This window comes from Gallus gallus, chromosome 19 (genome assembly GCF_016699485.2).
Source record: "Gallus gallus isolate bGalGal1 chromosome 19, bGalGal1.mat.broiler.GRCg7b, whole genome shotgun sequence".
Taxonomy (NCBI): Eukaryota; Metazoa; Chordata; class Aves; order Galliformes; family Phasianidae; genus Gallus; species Gallus gallus.
Window position 1 is genome coordinate 887366 of NC_052550.1, and position 22096 is coordinate 909461.

At 54.1% G+C, this 22096-nt stretch overlaps 4 protein-coding genes across 6 annotated transcripts in view; 2 read left to right on the forward strand and 2 right to left on the reverse strand.

Moving 5' to 3' along the window:
* Window positions 1-620, reverse strand: part of HIP1 (huntingtin interacting protein 1) — a 34699-nt gene extending 34079 nt beyond the window's left edge. For all 3 annotated transcript variants that reach the window (XM_015295909.4, XM_015295912.4, XM_046902540.1), the window contains exon 1: window positions 438-620. In XM_015295909.4, the coding sequence (XP_015151395.2) occupies window positions 438-554 (117 nt within the window). In that variant the 5' untranslated portion in view covers window positions 555-620. The remainder of the gene's footprint in view (window positions 1-437) is intronic.
* Window positions 621-7450: 6830 nt separating this feature from the next.
* Window positions 7451-8797, forward strand: CCLL4 (chemokine-like ligand 4). The gene is made up of 3 exons (NM_001045831.2): window positions 7451-7597; window positions 7880-7994; window positions 8446-8797. The coding sequence occupies exons 1-3, from the start codon at window positions 7525-7527 to the stop codon at window positions 8543-8545; spliced, it is 288 nt and encodes a 95-aa protein (NP_001039296.2). The 5' UTR covers window positions 7451-7524; the 3' UTR covers window positions 8546-8797.
* Window positions 8798-8974: 177 nt separating this feature from the next.
* On the forward strand, window positions 8975-14385 carry TRIM58 (tripartite motif containing 58). Its single transcript, XM_001232969.7, has 6 exons — window positions 8975-9613; window positions 10136-10231; window positions 11788-12018; window positions 12132-12154; window positions 12675-12787; window positions 13566-14385. The coding sequence occupies exons 1-6, from the start codon at window positions 8975-8977 to the stop codon at window positions 14132-14134; spliced, it is 1671 nt and encodes a 556-aa protein (XP_001232970.6). The 3' UTR covers window positions 14135-14385.
* Window positions 14386-19036: 4651 nt separating this feature from the next.
* Window positions 19037-20163, reverse strand: LOC395551 (chemokine (C-C motif) ligand 4). Its single transcript, NM_001030360.3, has 3 exons — window positions 20028-20163; window positions 19729-19843; window positions 19037-19432 (listed from the first exon to the last, which is right to left on the reverse strand). The coding sequence occupies exons 1-3, from the start codon at window positions 20095-20097 to the stop codon at window positions 19345-19347; spliced, it is 273 nt and encodes a 90-aa protein (NP_001025531.3). The 5' UTR covers window positions 20098-20163; the 3' UTR covers window positions 19037-19344.
* Window positions 20164-22096: the final 1933 nt, after the last annotated feature.

Below are 22096 nucleotides of genomic sequence, written 5' to 3' on the forward strand. Positions count from 1 at the left end.
GACCATGAACCCAATGGGTGCCCCACCAACAGGCCAGGCCCCAAGACGAGGGCCCTACGGGCAGCACGGACAAGGCCAACACAGCCCCACCCAAGATGGCGGCCAGCCGCCCACCTGGCAGTGCCCCGCCCACTTGGGACAGCCCCGCCCATCCGGAATGGCTCCGCCCACCCAGGGCTGTTCTGCCCAATGGAGCCATCTCCCACCACCTCGCTCCTCCAACGTAGCCCCGCCTACCCTGACAGGCCCCGCCCACCGGTGCCACTCCAGCTCACCTGGCCCGACCGCACCCACCCCTCAGCCCCGCCCACCTTCCACACCCGACCGGCACAGCCCCGCCCAGGTGCACCAACGCCCCCCACCCGTGTGGCCACACCCCCGCTTCAGTCCCCGCCCCCCCGGGGCGGTTCCACCCGCCCGGACCGCCCCGCCCGCACCTGGGCACGCTCGAAGCTCTCCCGCTCCGCCTCCGGGCCGCTGCCGCCCGCCCTCCGGCTCAGCACTCGGGGCAGCGGGTTGGCCGCCTGCCGCATGGAGCTGCTCACGCGGTCCATATCCCCGCCGCGCCGCTCCTACTCCGCCGCGCACTCGCCACCGCTCCGCTCGGCGCCGCCGCCGGCAGGGCCGCGCGCCATTGGCCCCTTTACCTGCCACTCACGGAGCCGCCCGCCCCGCCCACTCCCCGCCCTGTTTCCGCCCCTTTGCTGTCATTGGCTGCTCCTAACGCCACTCAAAACGAGCCCTCTGGAAGGCCGGTCTCGAGACGTGCAGGCGGCCAGATCACGTGACTATCGCTAGGCTCATTGGTACGTCCGCACGTCGCTCAGCGTCAGGCCCCGCCCCTCCAGAAGAGCCACGCCTCCAGTGGCCACCCCCTCGGAGCACCCACCCTGCCCTGTGGTCCCGCCCCCTCACAAACTCTCTGCGATGATTGGCCGCCGTGCCTGCCGCTCATACACTCCGTCTTCGTCTGTGCGCGTCCGCGCGTGGCGGCGAGCGAGCGTGGCGCCCCCTGGCGGGCGGGGGCTGAGAACGGTCACGAGGCCCCGGGGGGACGGTGGGCCGGGAGGGTCCGCGGGCCGCCAGCAGCAGGTGGTCGGTCGTGATCGGTCCCTGACGATGGCAAAGGGACACGCGGGGGGCTGAGCTGGGACTGCACCACCCGTGTGCTGGGACCTCAAAAGCGGACGTAAAATCAGCGTCCCCACTTCTGCGGGGTGTAGCTGTGCAAAACCATCCTGTCTGCCCCAGCGGGGTGATGGGAAGAGCTGCTTAGGATGCGGGTCGCCTCGAGCAATTGATTAAACAGTTACGGGCCGCGTAACTCAGTGCTGTGGTGTATTTTTCAGCTGAAACAGTTGCCACACACACTGTTTCAGCTGAAAAGCCATGAGCAGGCTGCTGGTGTGACACACTTGCACATCTGCGTGCTTCTCAGGTCCCAACTGCTGGGAAATGGCCAGTGCTGTGCAGCAAGGCCATCTCCCTCCCCGGTTTGTCTCCGTCCCCCCGTCTGCCTTCCCTCTAATGCACTTTCTGGAAACCTGCCTCATTCCTCGGGGCTGCTCCCAAAGGAGCTTTAATGGGTTTAATTCAGCCACTATTGCAGCGATATGATTAATAATTGAACAAATGAAGTCATTGCCGAATAGAGATGAGGGAACAGATGACCACAAAGGAAGGGGGAAGAACGGTCCATTGGATGTCTGCCAATCCCACCCCTCTGCCTGGCTGGAAACACCCTGCTGCAGCATGGCCCCCAGCAGGCAGGTCTGGGGGCTGCAGGGTGGCTGCACCTTGGACCCATGTGAGGGGTTCGTGTTAGCTGCTCTCTCTCACTGAGGAGCACTCACCTTCTCTCTGTCCATGGCAAGGGCTGAGTGCCCATTCTGGGGCCTGGGCTGCCCAGTGTGGCGATGCGTTGCCTGTGCGGGATTGGAGGAGGGCAGATGGATGCAAGCCGGAGCAGGCTCTTCCTATCAACTGCTCCACGGCAGGGGCTGCAGCAGCATGGAGCCAGAACCAGCCCATGGTTAGCTGTTCGGAGCACTCTGTGCCTTGGAGCTCTGCAGGAATCTGGGGGTATGCTTTCTGGTGGGAGCAGGTACCTTGCTGTTAGGCAGCTTGTGAGATGCTCAGAGTGGGCACAGGGGTGTCCTGTGGTCTGCTCCTCTGCCTCAGGTTTCATGGAGAGGTGGTGGGGGAGGGCTGGAAGTGAGAAGGGCAGAGGGAAGGTGGGCTGGGAACCACTGCAGCTGCCCAGCAGATCCTTCTCAGAGTCCAAAGCTGGGTTTCCTCTGATCAGATGCTCCTTCCTCTAGCCCAGTTCCAGGAGGCTGGGCTGTACGTGGAGACAAAGGGCAAAAGGAGAACCTGTCATGGGGTTGTCTGTGAGGACAGATGCTTCTCAGCTTAATCTTGACCCAAAGGACCTGCGAGCCACAGGGGACAGGAAATAGCAGGAGAGTGGCCAGAAGGGATGTCAGGGGCTGTGAGCCCTGACCAGGCAGAGGGACACTCCATTCCCAGGGCAGGGAGCTGCAGGATCCCTGTCCAGCCGCCCTCCCCAGCCAGAACTGGGAGAGCCCCAGGGTGCCACTGCCATGCTCTTCACCCTCCCATGGCCTGGCCAAGGCTCAGCGAGAGCACAGATTCCCCCTTGTTTCAGCAAGAAAATAGAGGCACAGAGAGCACCACAGTCCCTCCTCTGTTATCCAGCTGGCTGGGCTGGAGCAGGCGGGCACGGGGCTCTGTGCAAAGATCCTGCTCTTTTTGCCCTGGAGGTGAGCCCTCAAACAGCTTTCCACACTTCTGGAGACACCCTAAGACACAAAACCACAAGCTTCCTGAAGCAGAGAAGCCAGCCCTGGTGGGCACATCTGGAGGGAAGTGGTTGTGACAGTCCTTCCACAAATGTGATAATGGCGCAAGCACAAACCTGATGATGTGGCTGAGCATACCAATATGGGACAGAAATGTTTTCTGAGCCAAAGTGCCCACGTGGTGCAAGGTGAGGACTGGGTCTTGGGTGCAGGGTGGTGGCTCAGACCCATCAGGAGAGTCTTTGGCAAAGCAAAAGGCATGTGGAAGCCTCTAGGGCAGGTGGAGACTGCACATGAGGCTTTATTATCTTCTGATCCCGTTTTTTGATACTTCAGGCAAAATGGCTGCTGCTGAGTCCTTGTCAGCTAAAGCCATCACAGAGCCTTTGTGGGAAGCAGGCCTGGGCTGCTACATGGTGCAGTGAGCAGGGAGGGGAAGGGATGGTTGTCACTTAGCAGGACTGCCACTGCCCAAGCACACAGGGAGCTAAAGAGCCTGAGGGCATCCTGTGCTCCCTACCTTCGTCCTGGGTGAGCTCCCCTACCTGACCAGGTTCTGCAAGGAGAGATGCAAACCCAAGCATCACCAGGTGTGTTCTCTGCACCACAGCCTCAGCAGCTGCCTTCCCTTTTCCAGGAATGCAAAAGCAAAGCTGAGAATGGCTTGCAGCTGCATCTCTGGGCCAGGACTTCGCTGAGCTGGCTGCCCAGGTGAGGATGTCGCTGGACAGCAGGGCCTGGAGGTGAGCAGTGCTTGCCATCTGCTGGACAGCTTCTCCACTGCAGGGCAGCAGCTGCAGCTTCGCACTCAACCCTAGGCTGAGCACGTTCCCCAGGGCAGGACACAGCTTTGCTTCTTGTTTTAAATCAGAGTGTGATCACTGAGAGAAGGTTTTCTTTATGACCTGGGGTGGTGTGTGGGACCACGTAACAGCAGATGCCCAGAGAGGTCAGGTCCTGGCTATACCAGTGCTGGTGCTCAGCTGGTTTTCTGCAGTTTCTCTGACCCTCAGCTGCTGAACCTAAACCTGTCCCTGAGTGCTACAGCTGCTGGGCAAACCGTCCCAGCCCTGGGCAGGTTGGTGCTTGGTGCTGACTACATCTTCAGGGAAACCAGGACACATCCACATGGCTGTAATTTGGCAAAGGCAGCCTGGCCTTGGAAGTGCTTCCAGTGCCTGTAGGGCTACATCCCAACACAGCAGCCGACCACCTCCCACTCTCCAGGTTCCTGGTCTCAAAGTGAGGCTTTTCTAGGTGCCCTGCGTGTCCCCTGGGAAATGGCAGAAACTGCATTTCCTCCTTGCTGCGTGTTTAGAGATGGTTGGTGTCTTTCTGCTGACATTTACCTCAAATATTAATCTGGACGCATATCCTGATATAGAAATTTCAGTCCAACGCTTTCAATGCAGTTTCATAGGAGCACCTTACAGCCCCGAAAGAGCAGCTGGCCCAGGGAATCCCACACGAACAGTTCCTGCAAGCTGTCAGGATCCGTGCAGGCTCAGAGTCTGTCCAGCCCAGCAGCGATGCCTCCAGACGTGGGCGCTGCAGATCTCTTGAAGAGAAAGGCAGCTCTTCGTGCTGACTCCCTTGGATGCACACAGCCTCCAGCCATTCTCATTTAACAAATTTTCTTGAGCCTGTCACTTTGAAATCCATGCCCTGGCTCAGACACATGGAAATTTCCTTGTGATCCCCATGTCCCTCTGCAAGATCTCATCTGAGAGCTCATCTAAGATCTTGCTTGTCTTTCTCAGGGCTGTAGCACCCTGCAGCCACTGATTACCCTGATCCTTCTCCTTCTGTTTCCAGCTGATCTGCTCCCACTTTGAACCTGAGTTCCCACAGAGGTGATGGGGCAGCTCCCAGGGGCTCTGCGATAACGTGACCCTTGGTGAAACTCCAGAAGTGAGTCAGTGTAGTGGAGCAGGTTACCTCAGGGCTAAGAAAAGACTTCCTCCTGCGTCCCAAAGCTGTTCTTGTAGTGAGTCCAAAGACACCATGTGTAGTTTCTATTGAAAGCTGAAACACGCCATACGGCAGAGGTTTTACAGACTCCATAAATAGCTGCTGTTTAGGATGTATGGTATGGAGGAGGCTTTAGAAATCAAAATATTTAGAGATTTGCATTATTTGTCTTGGCAGGAAGGAGCAACCAAGACTGAAATACAAAATCGTCCTTCAAGGAAGGAATGGAGATGGGGAAAACAGTGAAATGTGGGAATAACAGAGGTGTCAAAACCTCCAAGAATTCCCTCTGCAATGAATGAGAGCAAGAAACACAGCGCAGTATATCTGAAAGCAGCAAGAATTCATTCAAAACGCCTAGGCTCATGTATATTTCTGGCAGAAAACACTGATTTTCAAAAAGAATCGTGACATTTCCATCAACAGCACATTTGAATATTGCAGGAACATCCAGAACACTCAGCTAAAAGCAGCTCCGAGCTGAGCTGTGTCATTGTGAGCTGCATGAGTGAGGATATCTCCAGCTCATCCTCCATCCTGTTCTCCTCCTCTCTGTTTTATTCTGGTCCCCATGTGGAGCTGAGTAACAGAAGCACTAAGATTGGCCCGAATGGGGAACATGTGCAGATGCTGGGTGTGAAAGCACTGGTAGAAATTATGGGAGCAGGGCTATGAGAGTGGGAAGTGTTGGTGGAACGTAGGTTAGCAGGTCATCGTGACTCCAGAGCGTCATGGTTTTCTCATCGTCATCTCATCTCATCTCATCTCATCTCATCTCATCTCATCTCATCTCACCTCATCTCATCTCATCTCATCTCACCATGTGGTTTCCCAGCCTGCCACTTGGCCAGATCTGTCTCCAAGCCTATTTTCAGCACCCCTAGTCTCAATCTGCTGTCTGCTGCTGCAGGAAAGTGAATCAGCTTGGTCTGGTACCTTGGGCACGTCAAACCATCCCATCTGTCATCCCTGGTGGCACATCCATCAGTCATATGTGGCCAGGCTCACAGGTACACGGATATCTGAGGGGCCTGCCAAGTCCAGACAGCTCCTACCTGTGTTTCACTCACCCCTTCCCCAGCATCCCTGAGCAGCAGTGCAGGATGGCAGCAATCCCAGCAAAGGGGAAAGAGAGATACAGAGAAACAAAGGGATGTGTCAAGGCCTGTACTGCTGCAAAAGCAAAGCTGTGGGCTGAGCTATGACGGATGCAGAAGGACTGTAGGGTGTGGGCTGGGTTGGGGCAGAGAGGCACCCACATGTGGTTTTACCCTGGCCAAGTTTTGCTGATGCTTAGTAACACAGTGTTTTAGCGAAGCAAAAGGCTCTGGGCATAAGAGATCTTTCCGTGTCCTCTATCTCACACCTTCTGAAAGGTCTGACTCACTACGTTCAGTCTGTTGAGTTGTGGTGATGGTGATATCCTGGAGCACTTAAGAGCCCTGGGCCTGGAATCAGCTCTTCACCTGGTGCAGGGAATCTTCTCACTTCTCTCGCTGAGTTCCTCCTCTGGACTTCTACAAGGCCACCACGTTGGGCAGTGGTTTCTCATGTCTAAATGTTCCTCCCCCACAGAGGAGCCACAGTGGCTGCAGCTGTGGTTATCCAGAAGCCACGAACTGCGCCAGCACCAGCAATACCTTGCTCCTCCTCTGCCTGCATGAGGCGTCATCCTTTGCCTGGAGGTCAGCAGAGCTCTTCTATGTGTATGTGATGTTTCTGAGAAGAGCTTCCAGCCAATGCAGTGACACTGTTCCTGTCCTAAACGGCACCAGCTGAGCCAGTAGATCTCTTCTGTATGTCCATATGGCTGCTGGGACAATGCCAGGAGGATGTCAGTTCTACATCACTGGAACAAAATAATAATATAAGCCGAACTTCACCACACCAACATTATCATGAGCTTCTAAAACTCCCGGTGAAGGTTAGCAGTCAGTTCTTATGTCCATGGATAACACAGTAGTATTTAAGCTGTCATGGCATTTGTGGAAGTGCAGGGTAGCAACAGAACCAGTTCCCTAATGAGTAGCTGCAAGTGATGGGAAGGAGTTGGGAAAGACAGGCAAAGAGCCCAGACTTAGGGCAGCACTGTACTCTACCCTCTGCTCTGTGTGGTTACGTGCTGGTGGTATCCTGGTTGCATAAAGAAAGCCCCATCATTCTGGGTAGTGCTGCAAGAAGGACACAGTGGCTGCGTGCCTCGCTGACCTGCTGATGGATGACCCATGGCTTTTCCTGCTGCCACGGCTGCAGAGTCCACTGCTCTGTATTTCTGTGATGTAGATATTCTGGATGTGTGTGCCAGCTGTGCTCATTCTCTATTGCCATGTGACTTCTAGGCAAAATCTCATGAAACACTACTTCTAGGTTTTCTACTTTTAGGTTTTGGTCTGAGGAAAGAAAAGAAGGGTTGGTCATATCCTGTTCCCTCTTATTTCACAGTATCTTTTCATGGTACATCACTTGCCACATCCGGGCACTACTGCCCGTCAGGGTCTGGGTACTTCTCTTCACAGAACGGTGTAGGACTCCACGCTCTTTACACAGAGTTTCTTGACGCAGCACTTCTTCCATTATATCATGCTGTCTTTCTGCAACATTTCATCATGTTTCCAGCCTTGTGCACCTTTATAAAGTGAGCTGAACCCAGGAATCCCACATCAGGCCCAGTGAAGGACCCTTTGCAGCAGTCTAGCCTTACTCCTACAATTAATCTCCATCGGACGGGAGCATGAAGTCCTCCACAGCTGCCATTGCTGTTCTCATTGTGGCTGCCCTCTGCTACCAGGTCTCCTCAACTCCACGTGAGTCCAAGCTCTTCACTCTGCAAGAACTCTCTGCTTGCTCTTTTTGCTCTACAAGTCCCAGCAGTTCTTGGTGACTCTCTCTTCTGAGCATCTGCTGTAAGAAAGGAGAGGCACATCTTGCTGCTCTTTGCCTTGCTGAGGGAAGGGTGACTGTGGTGGGATTCTGTGTTGGGAGCGGCACCTTCTTCAGCATGACCCTTCTGGTCCTGCAAGCCTGTTTCTCCCTGCTGGCACTGTTCCTGGTCTGGCTTTAATCAGAAAACCTCTCTTCTCTTCCAGTTGCTGTCGGGTCCAATGGACGCTGCTGCTACAAATTCTTAAACAGAGCACTTCCCTCGAGCAAGGTGATGATGTATGAGTACACGGGAAGCAGATGCCCCTACCGTGGCGTGATGTGAGTATTTCTGCCCAGACCCCAGGGCTGCCCACTGAAAGGTGGCAGCACCAAGAAACCCTACAGTGCGCCATGTCCTGGCAAGGCGCATAAGATGCCTGGGCTCTGCCACGTTAGGAGAATGACCTGGAAACTTTGCAGGGGCCAATCTCACATCCCAAGCAGCTGGCTTCTGGTCCTCCCTGTTAGATCTGAGCAGGTCACCTCCACCAAGACAGAGTCCTGGGCAGCACAGCTGGGGAAGGCAGCTTGGGGGGGAAGTGGCTTTCTCCTCTAAGCAGTAAGGATACCTGTGATGACATTGAGCTCACCCCTGCATGTCTACAGGGCTGATCTGCAGTTATAGAGGTGTCAGCTTGGTGGGGTTCCCAGCTGCAAGGAGCATGCAGTCGCCCAGCCCTGCCCTGCCCTCCCTTCTCCTCCACCCTTTTAACTGTGTTTCCTTCTGCAGATTCACCACCTTTGAGGGGAAGAAGTGCTGTGCCAACCCAGAAGAGAAGTGGGTTCAAGATATCCTGAACGTGGAGAAGCACACAGATGGCAGCAAGTGAGCTGTGCTCCAGTCCCTTCCAGCATCACTGCAGCTGCAGCCCTCTCATGAGCACCTCCCATCACGGCCCTGCCACCTCCTTGTCCGTGCATTTGGCAGACTGTTTGCTATTGTATATACCCTTATTTATTTACCTATTTAAGTGTGTGCAAAAGCATTTTAATTTATTTGACTTCTTGGGGCAAACTTTTCACTGTAATTCATACTGATTGTCTTTTGGTTGGCTTTGTGTCATAAAATCAAAGGAAAGCTGCCTTTCGTCCCGCTGTCTCTCTGTCAGGCGGGGCTGGGGCCTGCAGGCCGCACCTGACCCCACTGCGGTCCCAGGGCAGCAGGCCGCGCCGGGGCTGGGGGGCACCTGCACCTACACCGCAAGGCCTGCTGCCACCACGGCCGGTGGGAGCCCCATCTCGTCCCACCGGGGCGGCCCATGCTGCGGGTTGGGCCCGTTTGTCCCGGTTTCCCTGCAGGCCTTTGCTTTCACTTTCACCCTCCGGGCATGGAAGGCCGCAGCCCTCAGGGCCGCCCCACTGGTGCCACGCTCCGCCCACGGCTGCCGCTGCCCCGGCTGGGTGTCATCATCCAAGGCCACACGCAGTGCAGCTGCCAGGCCGCAGCGCCCACCATGGCCCTGTCCGAAGCCCTGGAGCGGCTGGACGAGGAGGCCATCTGCTCCATCTGCCTGGAGTACATGAGCGAGCCCGTCAGCGTCGACTGCGGGCACAACTTCTGCCGCAGCTGCATTGGGAAGCACTGCCAGGAGAAGGGGTTGTGGAACGACACGCCCTTCTCCTGCCCGCAGTGCCGGGCCCCCTGCCGCCGCAGCAGCCTGCGGCCCAACCGGCAGCTGGCCAACATCGTGGAGAGCATCCGGCAGCTGGGGCTGAGGGGAAGCGTGGGGACGGCGACGGAGACGGGGGCTGGGACCCTGCTTTGCCCCCTGCACAATGAGCGCCTCAAGCTGTTCTGCGAGGTGGACGAGCAGCCCATCTGTGTGGTGTGCCGGGAGTCTCAGCAGCACCGCTCACACACCGTCTACCCCATCGAGGAGGCTGCACAGGGGTACAAGGTATGGGTACCCCTCTGCGAACGGCCCCGGGTACAGCTGTGGTGTGAGAATGTTGGCAAAGTGAGTGGGAGCCACTCTGCTGCGGGTGCCAGGGCTGAGGATGGACTTGCTGCCTCCTAACGCGGGGTCTCTGTGCTCCCATCAGCCTGTGTCCATGGGACAGCCTGGCTCCCTGCCCTGCAAAAAGTTGGGGCAGTGGGGTGCGGAACTGCTGGCACCCAAACACCATGTCCTAGCGTTGTGGGGTTACCCAAATGCCATGTCCCAGCACTGTGGGAGGCAGTCCGCTTGCTCTCTGAACTGAAATAGAGAGGAAAACAGGGAAGGAACTGAGCTGCGTGGAGGGGGTTAATGCTGTGAGCAGAATGAAGAGCACAGCTGCTAGGCCTGGGTGCCAGAGATGGCACTGCCTGGCACAGGGCTGTGTCCCCCTGCTGCCCGCTGGCACCAGCAGCTGTGATCTCAGGGTCTGGGCAGAGCATACAGGGCAGGGAGAGCCGACCTCGTTTCTGCTGTTTTCAGGTCAAACTCCAGAAATGTCTGGAGCAACTTTCCAAGGAAGTGGAGGATATGAAGAAGCGTGAGTCAGAGGCGAAGATGAAAACCCAGGAGTGCAAGGCAAGTGCTCGGTTTATTAGTGAAAGAATGAGCTTACATAACATCAGGAATTTAAAAAATCCGGAATGGTCTGGGGCTGTGAATTCAGTATAGTCCTCAGGATGGGACATGCCCCATATCCTGTTGCTGTAGGGAGGGCTCACATCTACCAGGGAGCATTACCCTCCACAGCTGGCAGAGCCACTAGCACAGTGCCAGAAACCAGCACCAGTGAGTGTGGAAATCACATTGAATGCGGTTCTGAACAAGTTAAAAAGCTCAGCAATGCTTGGGAAAAAGAAAAAGCAGCACTCCGGCTCCAAGGAAATCGTGGGGGCTTCTGTGCCAGTTCAACACATAGATGCTTTCTGTTTGCATTTCGCTGGAGTGAAAAGCAGGTGTGAGACACACGATAAGCTCTGCTCCGCAGCACTAGAACTGAAATTGTTTTCGTTACAAAAATGAAAGTGAATTACTGCTCATCCACTTTACCCCAGGCAGCCCCAGCGGGCAGAACGCCCACAAAACAGAGGCAGTTTAAGTCTAGAAGGAAACATAACTGCAGAAAAAGAAATGAAACTTCTGGCTGGAGCTTTCCCCTGCTGACCTGATGATTAATCAGCTTCGAAAGGGAAAACAGGTTTCTCAGTGCTCTCCCAGTTATCTGTGGGCTGCCACTACCGATGGAGTTTGGGGGTGCTGCTGTGTGCCTACAGTCCCCCTCAGGCACTGCGTTGTGACGGTGCTGTGTCCCATCCCTGCCTGCCTGCGTCAGGGCTGTGGGGTCACAGCTGGGCTGCTCCCAGCTCCTGTTTTGCTTAAGTAAAAATGAAAAAATGTCCCCAGTGAGTGCTGGGCTTGCAGTCCTGGCTTATTAAGAGTACATGAGTCAGATCCAAGAAATCACGTGCTTAGTTGAAGAGGAAATGCACTCTGGGCTTTGAGGCTTCCTGGTCCTAGTTAATCCCAGCATGTTTTTCTGGAGTTGGTTAACTTTCACGCTTTAGGTTTTGAGCCAGGTGCCAAATATTAAGTCTCGGGTAAAATATTTCTCAAGCAGCGCAGTCCCCACCTGTCACTGCTCCTCTCACCTCCATGTTCAGCGAGAGCTCTCAGCAACCCAGGGAGTCCTGCCTGACTTCTTCCAGCCCCTGCCCACCCCCACCCTGGGTGCTGTCACGTTTTCGCAGGATTGCCAAAGCAGAGCTCAGCCTGAGTCTGGCACGCAGGCCATGGGTAAAGTCCTGATACTCCTGATAAAGTCCTGCCCAAAACCCCACCTGACACCTGGTGACATCTCCTTGCAGCCTCCATAGACCCCTGTGCTGCACTGAGATATCCGTGGGCATCGGAGGTCCAGCTGGTCAGAACTACCCTTCTTTTGGAAAACAGAGGATGTCAAGTGGGAATTCTGGCTAGATCAAAGCACGGCATTTATCCTTTGGCTCTTCTTTTAAATAAACACACTTAGACAAAAATGCAGCAGTTTCCTGCATGCTGGGCATAGCGCTGTGCTCTGACTCAGCTGCCTGGCTAACGCTGCCTCCCTTCACTCTGTGCATCTTTCCTATCACCAGGAGAAAGTGAAGAGAAAGCGGGAGACGATTGTGTGTGAGTTTGGGAAGCTGCATCAGCTGCTGGCTGATGAGGAGAAGCTGCTGCTTCAGAAGCTGGAGGAGGAGGAGACACAGATTCTGGTGATGATCTCTGAAAACCTGGCCAGGGTGACAGAGCAGAAGTGCTCGCTGGTCGAGCTGATCCTGGAGATAAAGGAGAAGATGCAGCAGCCAGTTGAAGTGTTGCTCAAGGTCAGGCTCTGCCATCAGCCCTCTCAATTGTCTCCAGCCTCAGCCCCAAGGCCTCTGCTGTGTGGCCAGGGCCAGGCTGGAATGACATACCCAGAATAGCTTTTTTCTTCTAGGACAGGAGATGCATCCTGAACAGGTGGGTACCTGTGCTCCTTCCTCTTACTGTCCCAGCTGCGTCCTAGCTCTCAGGGCCTCTGTCTCCCAACCCAGTGTTCCATTTGTCCTCTAGAGACAGAGTGCCCTTTGGGCTGACAAGGCTGGGGTCTAAAAGCTGAGTGGCTGCAGAACCCTCCTCTTCCAGGGCCTTAGAGCTGAGGTCTTGTCTGGCCCTGTGGGGTGTGAGATGTGTCCCCTCCTAAGGGCCATGCTGCCAGGTTAGCCTGTCTCCTTCGTCTCCCAGGCACCCCTACTTGACAGTGGCTTTGCACCTCCCTGAGATCTATTTCTTGTGCACCAGTTCACTCTGGAGCAAAGGTCCCATCGCACTTGCTACCAAGCAAGTAGTCATCCCTGGTGCTTTGTCACGACTGAGGAGTTCAAGGGAGGGAATGCATTTGTGCAGCCAGGTGAAAGGCATCAGAAAGCCACATGATGCAGCAGGAGAGTTGTTGTGCAGAGGGCACTGAATATGGTCCCCAGTATTGTTCTCCTTTCAGGTGTGAAATGATGAAGTTTCAGGCCCCCAAACCTGTGTCTGTGAACTTGAAGGAGGACTACAGCATCCCAGAACGCTGCATGGGTATGAGACACATGCTGAGGAAGTTCAAAGGTGAGGATGTGCTTCCAGCTCCCTGTGCAGGTGGTCATGATCCCCCTGCCCTGGGGCATGGGGAAGTGTTGGGTGTGTCCCTGACATGCAGGTGGGCTGCTGGTTGGGGTGGAATCCTGGCTGAAGCCTTTGGCCTCAGCAGGCTCTGTGGGAGACTGCATTTGCACAGGGGAGGCTGTGCCACCACCAGTGCTGCTCTACTGCTGTTTGTTGCAGAGCTGCAGGTTTTGTGCCAACCACCTCCAAACAGGCTGTGTCAGAGTCCATCCAGGTTTGGACTCCTCTTTAATGACATGACTTCAGAGTAGACCCCATTTCAGACCACGTTTTTTTGTTAGCACCAATGCTGTGTTGTTTTTTTTTTCCATTTAACATCACATTGGAGTTAGAGAGCTTTCTTCCCAGATTTTGGATGACATTCCCAGTTTGCATACAGGTGGGTTCAGGCTGTTTCCAATGGTTGGAGAGCCTCCTCCTTCTGGTCTTGAGTTGGAAGGCCATTGCTCCCAAACTCTTGTTTTCAACATTACTTATTAAGCTATACCCCAAATGCCAGGCTGGCCTGGTTGTTCCCATTCTGCAGCCACATGCCAACTGCTTTGACATGGTTTACAGCTGAGATGATTTTTATGAATCACACTTCCCCACGCCAGCAGCACCAAATGATGTGGAAGGCATAAGACTATTACACACAGCTGGCAGCAAGGGCTGGGGCTCTTTAGCATCTCAGTGACAGACTCACAAAGCCCATTTGTCCTCCCCCCTTCTCTCCCACCAGTGGATGTGACTCTGGACCCGGAGACGGCGAACCTTGAGCTCATCCTGTCTGAGGACCGCAAGAGCGTGCGGCGTGGGAGCAGGAAGCTGTTCCTGTTGTTATTTGACAGCCCCAAGAGGTTCAACTGTGCTCCAGTCGTGCTGGGGCTGCAGGCCTTCTTCTCGGGCCGCAGCTACTGGGAGGTGCAGGTGGGAGATAAGCCGGAGTGGGGCCTGGGGCTGTGCAAGGAGGCTGCCGGCCGGAGAGGCAACATCGTCTTCTCCCCCCAAAATGGCTACTGGGTGCTGCGGCTGCAGAACGGTGGCTACGAGGCCCTTACCTGCCCCGTGTCCTGTCTGACCCTGCGCGTCAGGCCCCGGTGCATTGGCATCTTCCTGGACTATGAGGCAGGAGAAATCTCCTTTTACAACGTGTCCGACCGCTCCCACCTTTACACCTTCACCGACAAGTTCTCGGGGAAACTCCGGCCTTTCTTCTACCTGGGCTCCCTTATGGGGGGCAAAAATGCAGAGCCCTTGGTGATCTCCTGGATGAGGGACACGCAGGGGACCAGCTGTGTCGTCCTGTGACAGGGACAGACAGAGCTGTGGGGGCACAATGAACTGCTCAGGTGAGCAGGAGGTGATGGATGGCTGTTGTTATGTGCATAGCATGGAGTGGGGACCCAGCCAGGACCATGCTGGATTGTAGCACCTGTTGTCCACCGGTGCTCTACTGCTCATCCCCAGGCTTCTGGTGGTGGGGGCTCACAGCCTGCTGTGTCGTGATGCTTTGGATATGAATTGTACTGACATAAGGCAATAAAGAGATGATCTGAGGAGCTCTGAGCAGTTAGCAGTGCTTTTTTGTGGTTCATCCATCCTTGGTGGTTAACCCCAAGCCCTGACTAACACCCAGCATCTCCATGCTGAATTTTGGAACGTGGAGAAAAGGTCCTTGTGCACTCACTGGCTTTTAAGGAGCAAGAAGCCCTACTACTGTCAGCCCCAGAGGACCGCGTGTATTGTCCAAAGAGTGCTGTGCTGCTGGCCATGTCACAGGGAGGACCTCCACAGCAGTGTTCTCCCAAGTGGCTTTCTGGTCCTTCAGCTCAGCTGCTGCATCAGCCGGTGCTGCTCATTGAAGGCACCCGGAGGCTGGAGGTGCTGCCCAGCAGCTATCCCCCGTGCTATGGGGACAAAAATAATGAAGCTTCTTTATTTAGTGACTGATTCAATGAGAATAAAGTGAGATTTGATAAGGAAAGGTCTCGAATGCTTGGTATGGTTTCTCTGGGGGTGTCTTGCTGGAGATTAGGAGGCTCCTAGTGAAAAATGGCACTGGATACAACTCTGCAATTCCTCTCAGCTGGTTTTTGGTGCTTCTTTTTTGAGTCCCACCTAGTTACCTTTGGCTGCAGGATCTCTCTTTGGGGGCTGCATAGCAGAGAGGAGAGCACATATACAAGAGGCTAGTCCCAGATCTGCCACATCCCAGAAAGGGCCTTGGTGGACTCTGCACCTCTTTTTGACCTCCAGGAGGATCTTAAAGATAGAGTGTATGAAAAACTATAGAAAGAATATGATTTTGAGGGCTTGGTAGAGGGCTGGGAGCTGAGGCAGCTGAGCACAGCCAGGGAAATCGCTGCATAGGGTGGCAGTTGGGAAGAGACCAGGCTGAACATCACCAGGATTACAGGAGGTGGTGATGTTGAAGCTCACCAGAAAGCAAGAGCAATTGTCACTGTGGCAAGGTGCCGTGTGAGGTGCACTGCTGCAGGGTAGGAGGGATGAGCAGCTATTCAGATGAAGCAGGAGGAAACGCAATCAGACAGAGATATTACAAATATGCAATGTTGCAGTGAGGGAACAAGTGAATGGCTGAGCAGAAAGGATGTGAGCTCACTCTGCCACAACGCCTAGCATGTTCCTAGAAGTCATGAATCTGCATCTCTCTGGAAAGAGAGTAAAGGTCCAAGGCATGAGACATCTCTGATTATGCCAAGTGCAGTTTTCCATTTCATGGAATCTCTGCATCACCTCCAGTAAGAAACCACTCTGGATTGACACCTCTGTCCTGAGCTGCCCAGACCAGATTGCCATGGGCAGAGAGAAAACTGGGAGCACTGGGACCTCGCTTTTAGACCCCCCTGCTGACTTAGTGCTACAGCTGTTTCTGAAGCTGCTTTCAGACTGGTTTTCTAAGTCATGGCAAGTTGAGCTTGCTCAAGTCCTCTGGGGAAGCCCTTCTGCTTATAGAATCATGGGATCATCTCAATTGGAAAAGACCTTCAAGGTCACCAAGTCCAACCATCAGCCTCACCTACCCAGTTTCATCGCTAAGCCACGTCCCTCAGTGCCACATCCACACGTCCCTTCAGCACCTCCCAAAACGCAGCAGGGCACAAAAAGCACCGACTGTCAAGAAATGTACTGTACATTGCACAGAACATGCGGTAAATACCACGCTCTGTTTGCAGGATGAGCAAGCAGAGCAGCACATTCTTCAGCATCTTGCAAATTCTGAAACCACTGAGGCTATCGCTCTTGTCTGGCTCTGTCTGAGCCCAAGCAGAGCTGTGGCCCTGATGGATGAGCCTCTCCGCTGCGGACTGCATCCTGCCCTTACTCTGAGCCATCTCGGTGCCAGGAACGCTGCTCCTGGGTTCTGCTGGCAGCTGTGGGCTGCGGCCGCCTTCGCTTTGCTGGTGCAGACTCACAGCTGTGTGCCGGGGGTGTGGGTTAGTGGAGCGCTGCGCTCCTCGCGTTCACTGAGCTGTCACACGTGGGTGGGTACAGAGAACGACATGAGCAATTCAGGACTCCCTGCAGGCTCCCAGAATAGTGGTGTGGGTTAGCTGAGGTATGCAGAGTAGGTGTCTGCTGTGGGTGGCTCCAGCATGACCCAGGAGCTAAGGACGCTGGTGCATGCTGTTGTTTGCAATGGAGTCACACAGTGCATGGGCTGGTGGTGCTGGTGGCTGACCCTCAGCGAGGACCCCACAGCTGTGGGACTGCTCCTGGTGCTGTGAGGCCTGGGGAGCTGCAACCATGAGGGACTGTGTAGGACTGAGTCCCTGCTGTCAGTCTCCCCATCCTGGATAGGTGCTCCTGTCCCCTGCTCATGGAGTGAGGGCAGCTGTTGGTGCCCAGCTTTGTGCCAGACTCAGGCTCTGGGTGAAGGTACAGGCTGCAGCACACAGGCAAGGTGTTGGCTGGCACACAGCAGCCAGGGTTTTCTCTCATCCTTGAGCATGTTGGAACGCTGCTAGGTAAGATCATGGAGCAGATCCTCCTGGAAGCTATGCTAAGACACATGGAAGGCAGGGAAGTGATATAAGGCTTCACCAAGGTCCTGCCTGACCAACCTATGGATTTCTATGATGGCATAACTGCATCAGCGGACAAGGGAAGTGTCACTAATGTCATCTATCTGAACTTTGGTAAGGCCTTTGGCATGGTCCACTACAACATCCTTCTCTCCAAATTGGAAAGATATGAAATCGGTGGGTGGACTTTTTGATGGAAGAGGAACTGCTTGCCAGACTGTACCCAGAGAGTGGTGGTCAATGGCTCAGTGTCAGGATGGAGATCAGTTACGAGTGGTGTCCCTCAGGAATCAGTGCTGGGACCAGTGCTCTGTAATATCTCCATGGATGGCATTGACAGCAGAATCAAGTGCACCCTGAGCAGTTTGTGGGTGACACCAAGCTGAGTGGTGCTGCTGATGTACCTGAGGGATAAGATGCCATCCAGGGAGATCTGGACAGACTGAGCAGCATGTCTAGGAGAACCTCATGAAGTTCAACAGATGCAATGCAGCTGTACCTGGGTGACAGCAACAGAATCAACAGAATCCGCTATCAACAGAAGCTGAGGAACAAAAGATAGAGCACAGCCCTTCCCAAAAGGACCTGGGTTCTCCAGGACCCAAACAAATTGCTTCGAATGTGCTATGGGCACTGGAGGTCCAGGCACAGAAGAACTCAAACCTTCATTTCTCACACAACTATGTGTGTCCAGAGCTCATCCCATCAGCTTCACTGCAGTCAGTTGGTGGGCTCCATCTTCATCAGCTACTTGGGTATGGGTCCGGCATAGGGGGGGGATGGGGAGCTGGGGGGGATGTGCAGCACACTGCTTCAGATCTGTACAGACATGGGCAGGTTTTGGTGGCACAGGGGAAAAACAACTGTTCTCTGGAGAGACATGCACTTGCTAAGCCTCATGTCCTCGCTAAATGAGTTTTACCAAATAGTTCTAAAAGTTTGGCAGTGGAACATGGTTTTTCTATTCTCAGCTCTGGGAACAGCTGATCCATTTTAGCTGCAGCTCCCAGGAAACTTCCCTTGAAACAACCAGCAGGTAACATTTGACCAAGCTGGTCTCCTAGGACCAGGTGACCACCTGGTGGATGAGGGTGTGGATGTGACCTACCCAGATCACAAAGCCTCCAACTCCATCTCCCATAGCATGCTGCTGAGGAAGCTGCAGCCTGTGGCTGAGACAGATGTGCACTTCACTGGGAAAAAACACAGCTGGAGATCTGGGCCCAGAGCGTGGTGGTGGATGGAGGTCCATCCAGCTGGTGGTCGTCACCAGGGGTGCTCCCCAGGGGTTGGTATTGGGGCTGGATCTGTTTAATATTTTTATTGATGATCTGGATGAGGATACTGAGTGCACCCACAGTAAGTTTGCAGATAACACCGAGCTGAGGGGAAGAGTCGATCTGTGTGAGGGTAGGAAGGCCCCACAGAGGGATCTGGACAGGCTGATCAGTGGGCTGAGGCCAATGGGATGAGCTGCAACAAGACCAAGTGCCGGGTCCTGCACTTGGGTCACAACAGCCCCACGCAGCACCACGAGCTTGGGGCAGAGTGGCTGGAAAGATGCATGGAGGAAAACATTATGGCACTGAGGGACATGGTCAGTGGGCATGGTGGGATGGACTGAGGTTTGACTTTGATGATCCTAGTGGTCTTTTCCAACCTTAATGGTTATATGATTTCAACCCCTGAAGGCTGAATGGATGGCAACGGAATTTAATTGGCTGCCAGTAGTTTTACACCAGCAGTAACTAAATAACTTAAAACGAGTGATCCAAACTACCTGCATCTGTGCTCCTCTCACATCTCCTCTTTGTTATTGTTCTTTTCTTTCTCTCTCTCTCTCTCTTTTTTTTTTTTTTTGCTCATTTTGCAAAACATGAGGTAGGGAAACTTGTGGGGTTTTGCCAGCTTATTAAAGCTGGCATAGGATCATTGAATCATAGAATGGCCTGGATTGAAAAGGACCACAATGCTCAGTTAGTTTCAACCCTGTGCTATGTGCAGGGTGGCCAACCAGCAGACCAGGCTGCCCAGAGCCACATCCAGCCTGGCCTTGAATGCCTCCAGGGATGGGGCATCCACAGCCTCCTTGGGCAAAAAAATGAAGATGTCATCACAATTATAATTCCAGCTATGGTCAACGCAAACTGAGCAAAGACAGAAATTTCTTACAAAAATATTTATTTTTCAATGTTTGAATTAAATATTGGATCAAAAATACAATTCATAAAATACAGAAAATATAATCCAAGCATGACTCTTAATTTAAAAATATATATCTGTTAAATAATCTTCCTATTTGGTTGGAGTGGCATTATTTCACCTGCTCCCTTCCATTACAAACAATTAAATACATAAATAGTAAAGCGGATTCTGGGACATTTTCAGTCTCTCAGGTAGCTCTCCATGTCACAGTTGCGTTTCTGGCAGGGCCTGCAAGTGGGCATAGCGTGCTCATCCCATCCTGGTGCATCAGTTCAGTTCCAGCTTGTTCATGTAGTCCTGTACCCAGTCGTTCTCGGGGTTGGCACAGACCTCACGGCCCTTCCTGGTGATGAACCTGCAGGGAGCAGCCAGGTGAGATCCCATGGGAAAGCCCTGCGTGGAGGTGACCCCTTCTTCTCCACTCCACACCCTCTCCTGCTGATCGTTGGCACAATCCAAGCACATGATGCTGACCACACGGGCAGCAGAGCCCTGGGGCAGGACCAGTGTGAGCCCCACCAGCATCCCCTTGCACTCATTGTCTCCACATCCATTCTATCCCCCCAGAAAGGAGTGGTTCCCCTCCCAGCTCCAAAATGCAGAGGATTCCCCAGCCCAAAGGCAGAGCCCCCTGACCAGGGGGACACTTACACAACGCCAGCATGAGGGCACTGGCTGTTGGTCTCGTAGTAGTCTGCCACAAAGCTGAAGGGCAGCTGCCGGGAGATGTAGGTGAAGCAGCAGGAGGTCGGCGGGTCAGAACCCACTGCAAAGGCAAAGGCAGCTGTGAGCAGGGGCATGGGTCAGGGAGAAGGGGCAGGGAGATGGGAGCAGAGCCCTCATGGGTCAGGGAACGGAGCCATGGTAGGAGGGCTGGCAGGAAGGATCCAGTCCCAGCAGCAGTCTCTCTCTTGTCCCCATATGGAGAGGTTTGGAGAGCCAGGACTTACCCGGTGCAGCAGAGGTCTGGTAGCAGATGGCAATGAGGAGGACAGCGAGGGCAGCCACAGAGACCTTCATGTCAGCTGGGAGTGGTGGCAGGAGCTGGAGAGTGCAAGTGGAGCTCGGAGGTCTCTTCTCTGTGATGCTGAGACATTCAGCAACTGCCCAATTTATAGGGCGTGTGGCTCTGGGCAGCTGCTTGCGTAGAGCGGTGGAATTTCCCCCCGAGAAAGGGCTGATCGCAGCACGGTCTCATGATGGAACAGTGCGGTGGCCACAGCCTCCCCAATGGCACAGGATATGAAACAATCGCCGTATCTATTTTTGCTTCTCTCATGTATCTTCCTTTAGTAAGAAGTTCCGCTTTGGAGATCCCTGCATTTGTCAACAGGCCTGTGTTACCTAACCTGCACGAGCTGCTTAGAGATGACAGTGCATCCTTGCAGGAGCTGCACACATGTTGAACACAGATGAGATGAGCTTAAGGGAAAAAGGGGCTGAGGTCTCTCCTGCCAGCTGCAGGCTTCTGGAGGTGTCTGCCTCATCCATGTCCCATGAGAGTCTCAGAGTCACAGAATGGACAGAAGGGACCTCTGGGGATCATAAAGTCCGACCCCTGCTTAAGCAGCTTTCCTAATGTAGGGAAGAAGACCTTAAACGTCCAATTTAGATTGGACGCTTGAATGCCAGTGACTTCTGGTAGGTGAGGTGCAGCTGGTCATTGCTGGGCACAAAGATGTGCAGAGCCAAATGGAGCACAGGAATGCTGACTGTGACTCTGCAGGTACATTGAAGTGAGCTCTGGGGGCAGAGTGAAGAACACACTGCCCCTTAAGACCAGGAGCTCTGAAGGGAACATGGGTTGGAGTGGGAAGGGAGGAGTGCAGTTCTGAGAAGAGGCTTGTCCTCCAAGCAAACTGAGGTCCCAGACGTGAGCAGGAAAGGTCCCAAAGGATGCTCACCACCAAGGGACCTCAAGAGATCATCAAGTCTAATCCCCTTGCTACAGCAGGTACCCTACAACAGGTTGCACAGATAGGCGTCCAGACAGGTCTTGAATGTCTCCATATAAAGAGACTCCACCACCTCCCTGGGCAACCTCTTCCAGAGCTCCATCACCTTCACCATAAAGAAGTTCTTTTACATGTTTGTATGGAACTTCCTACGTTCAAGTTTTAGGCCGCCACTCCTTATCCCATCGTTACACAGAGCTGAGAAGAGCCTGGCCTCATCCACTTGTCTTTCACCTCCCCGATAAACATTGTTCAGATCTCTTCTCAGTCTTCTTTTCCCCAGGCTGAACAGTCCCAGATTACTCAGCCTTTCCTCATATGAGAGATGCTCCAGGCCTTTTATCATCTTTGTAGCCCTCTGCTGGACTCCTTCTAGGAGATCCCCGTCTATTTTAAACTGGGGAGCCCAGAACTGGACACGGTACTCTAAACGTGGCCTCACCAGGGCAGAGCGGAGGGGGAGGATCACCTCCCTCAACCTCCTGGTCACACTCTTTTTGACATACCCTGGGACACCACTGGCCTTCTTGGCCACAAGGACACACTGCTGGCTCATGGCCAACCTGTTGCCCCCCAGGCCCCCCAGGCCCTTCTCTGCAGAGCCTTCCATCCCCTGATCTGTACTGATGCATGCAGTTATTCCTTCCCAGGTGCAAGACTCTACTCTCGCTGTTGTTAAACCTCATCAGGATCCTCCCTTCCCAACTCTCCAGTTTGCCCAGGACATGTTGAATGGGAGCACAGCCTTGTGATGTGTCGCTGCTTGTCCCTGTGCTCAGCCCCCAAAAGCTGGAGGATGAGGAGAGAGTGTTCCTCTGCAGCCCGGCAGGCAGCAGGAAGCCGGTGCTGAGCCAGCTGGACCAGGAGCCAGCTCTGAGTTCTTCTTGACTCATGTCTTCTGTTGCTCAGGGAATGCAGCTTGCAGACATACGTAAGAGCATGGTTTGCCTCTGAGCTGTTCCCCGTGACTGTAACTTCGAGCATTCCTGGGTTGTATCTTGAGATTTGCCACCTATGGCCATCTGGTCCTGTCCTGCTCCCAGAGGTACATGACGTAGGCAGGG

Excerpts from the sequence above, each read along its gene's own strand:
- LOC395551 (NM_001030360.3), bottom strand. The coding sequence starts at position 20,097 with ATGAAGGTCTCTGTGGCTGCCCTCGCTGTCCTCCTCATTGCCATCTGC. Across the intron at positions 19,844-20,027 it reads CCAGACCTCTGCTGCACCGG|TGGGTTCTGACCCGCCGACC; the intron begins GTAAGTCCTGGC and ends TTGCCTTTGCAG. Across the intron at positions 19,433-19,728 it reads TGCCCTCATGCTGGCGTTGT|GTTCATCACCAGGAAGGGCC; the intron begins GTAAGTGTCCCC and ends TGCTCCCTGCAG.
- CCLL4 (NM_001045831.2), top strand. The coding sequence starts at position 7,525 with ATGAAGTCCTCCACAGCTGCCATTGCTGTTCTCATTGTGGCTGCCCTC. Across the intron at positions 7,598-7,879 it reads CCAGGTCTCCTCAACTCCAC|TTGCTGTCGGGTCCAATGGA; the intron begins GTGAGTCCAAGC and ends CTTCTCTTCCAG. Across the intron at positions 7,995-8,445 it reads TGCCCCTACCGTGGCGTGAT|ATTCACCACCTTTGAGGGGA; the intron begins GTGAGTATTTCT and ends TTCCTTCTGCAG.
- TRIM58 (XM_001232969.7), top strand. The coding sequence starts at position 8,975 with ATGCTGCGGGTTGGGCCCGTTTGTCCCGGTTTCCCTGCAGGCCTTTGC. Across the intron at positions 10,232-11,787 it reads TGAAAACCCAGGAGTGCAAG|GAGAAAGTGAAGAGAAAGCG; the intron begins GCAAGTGCTCGG and ends TCCTATCACCAG. Across the intron at positions 12,019-12,131 it reads CAGTTGAAGTGTTGCTCAAG|GACAGGAGATGCATCCTGAA; the intron begins GTCAGGCTCTGC and ends TTTTTCTTCTAG.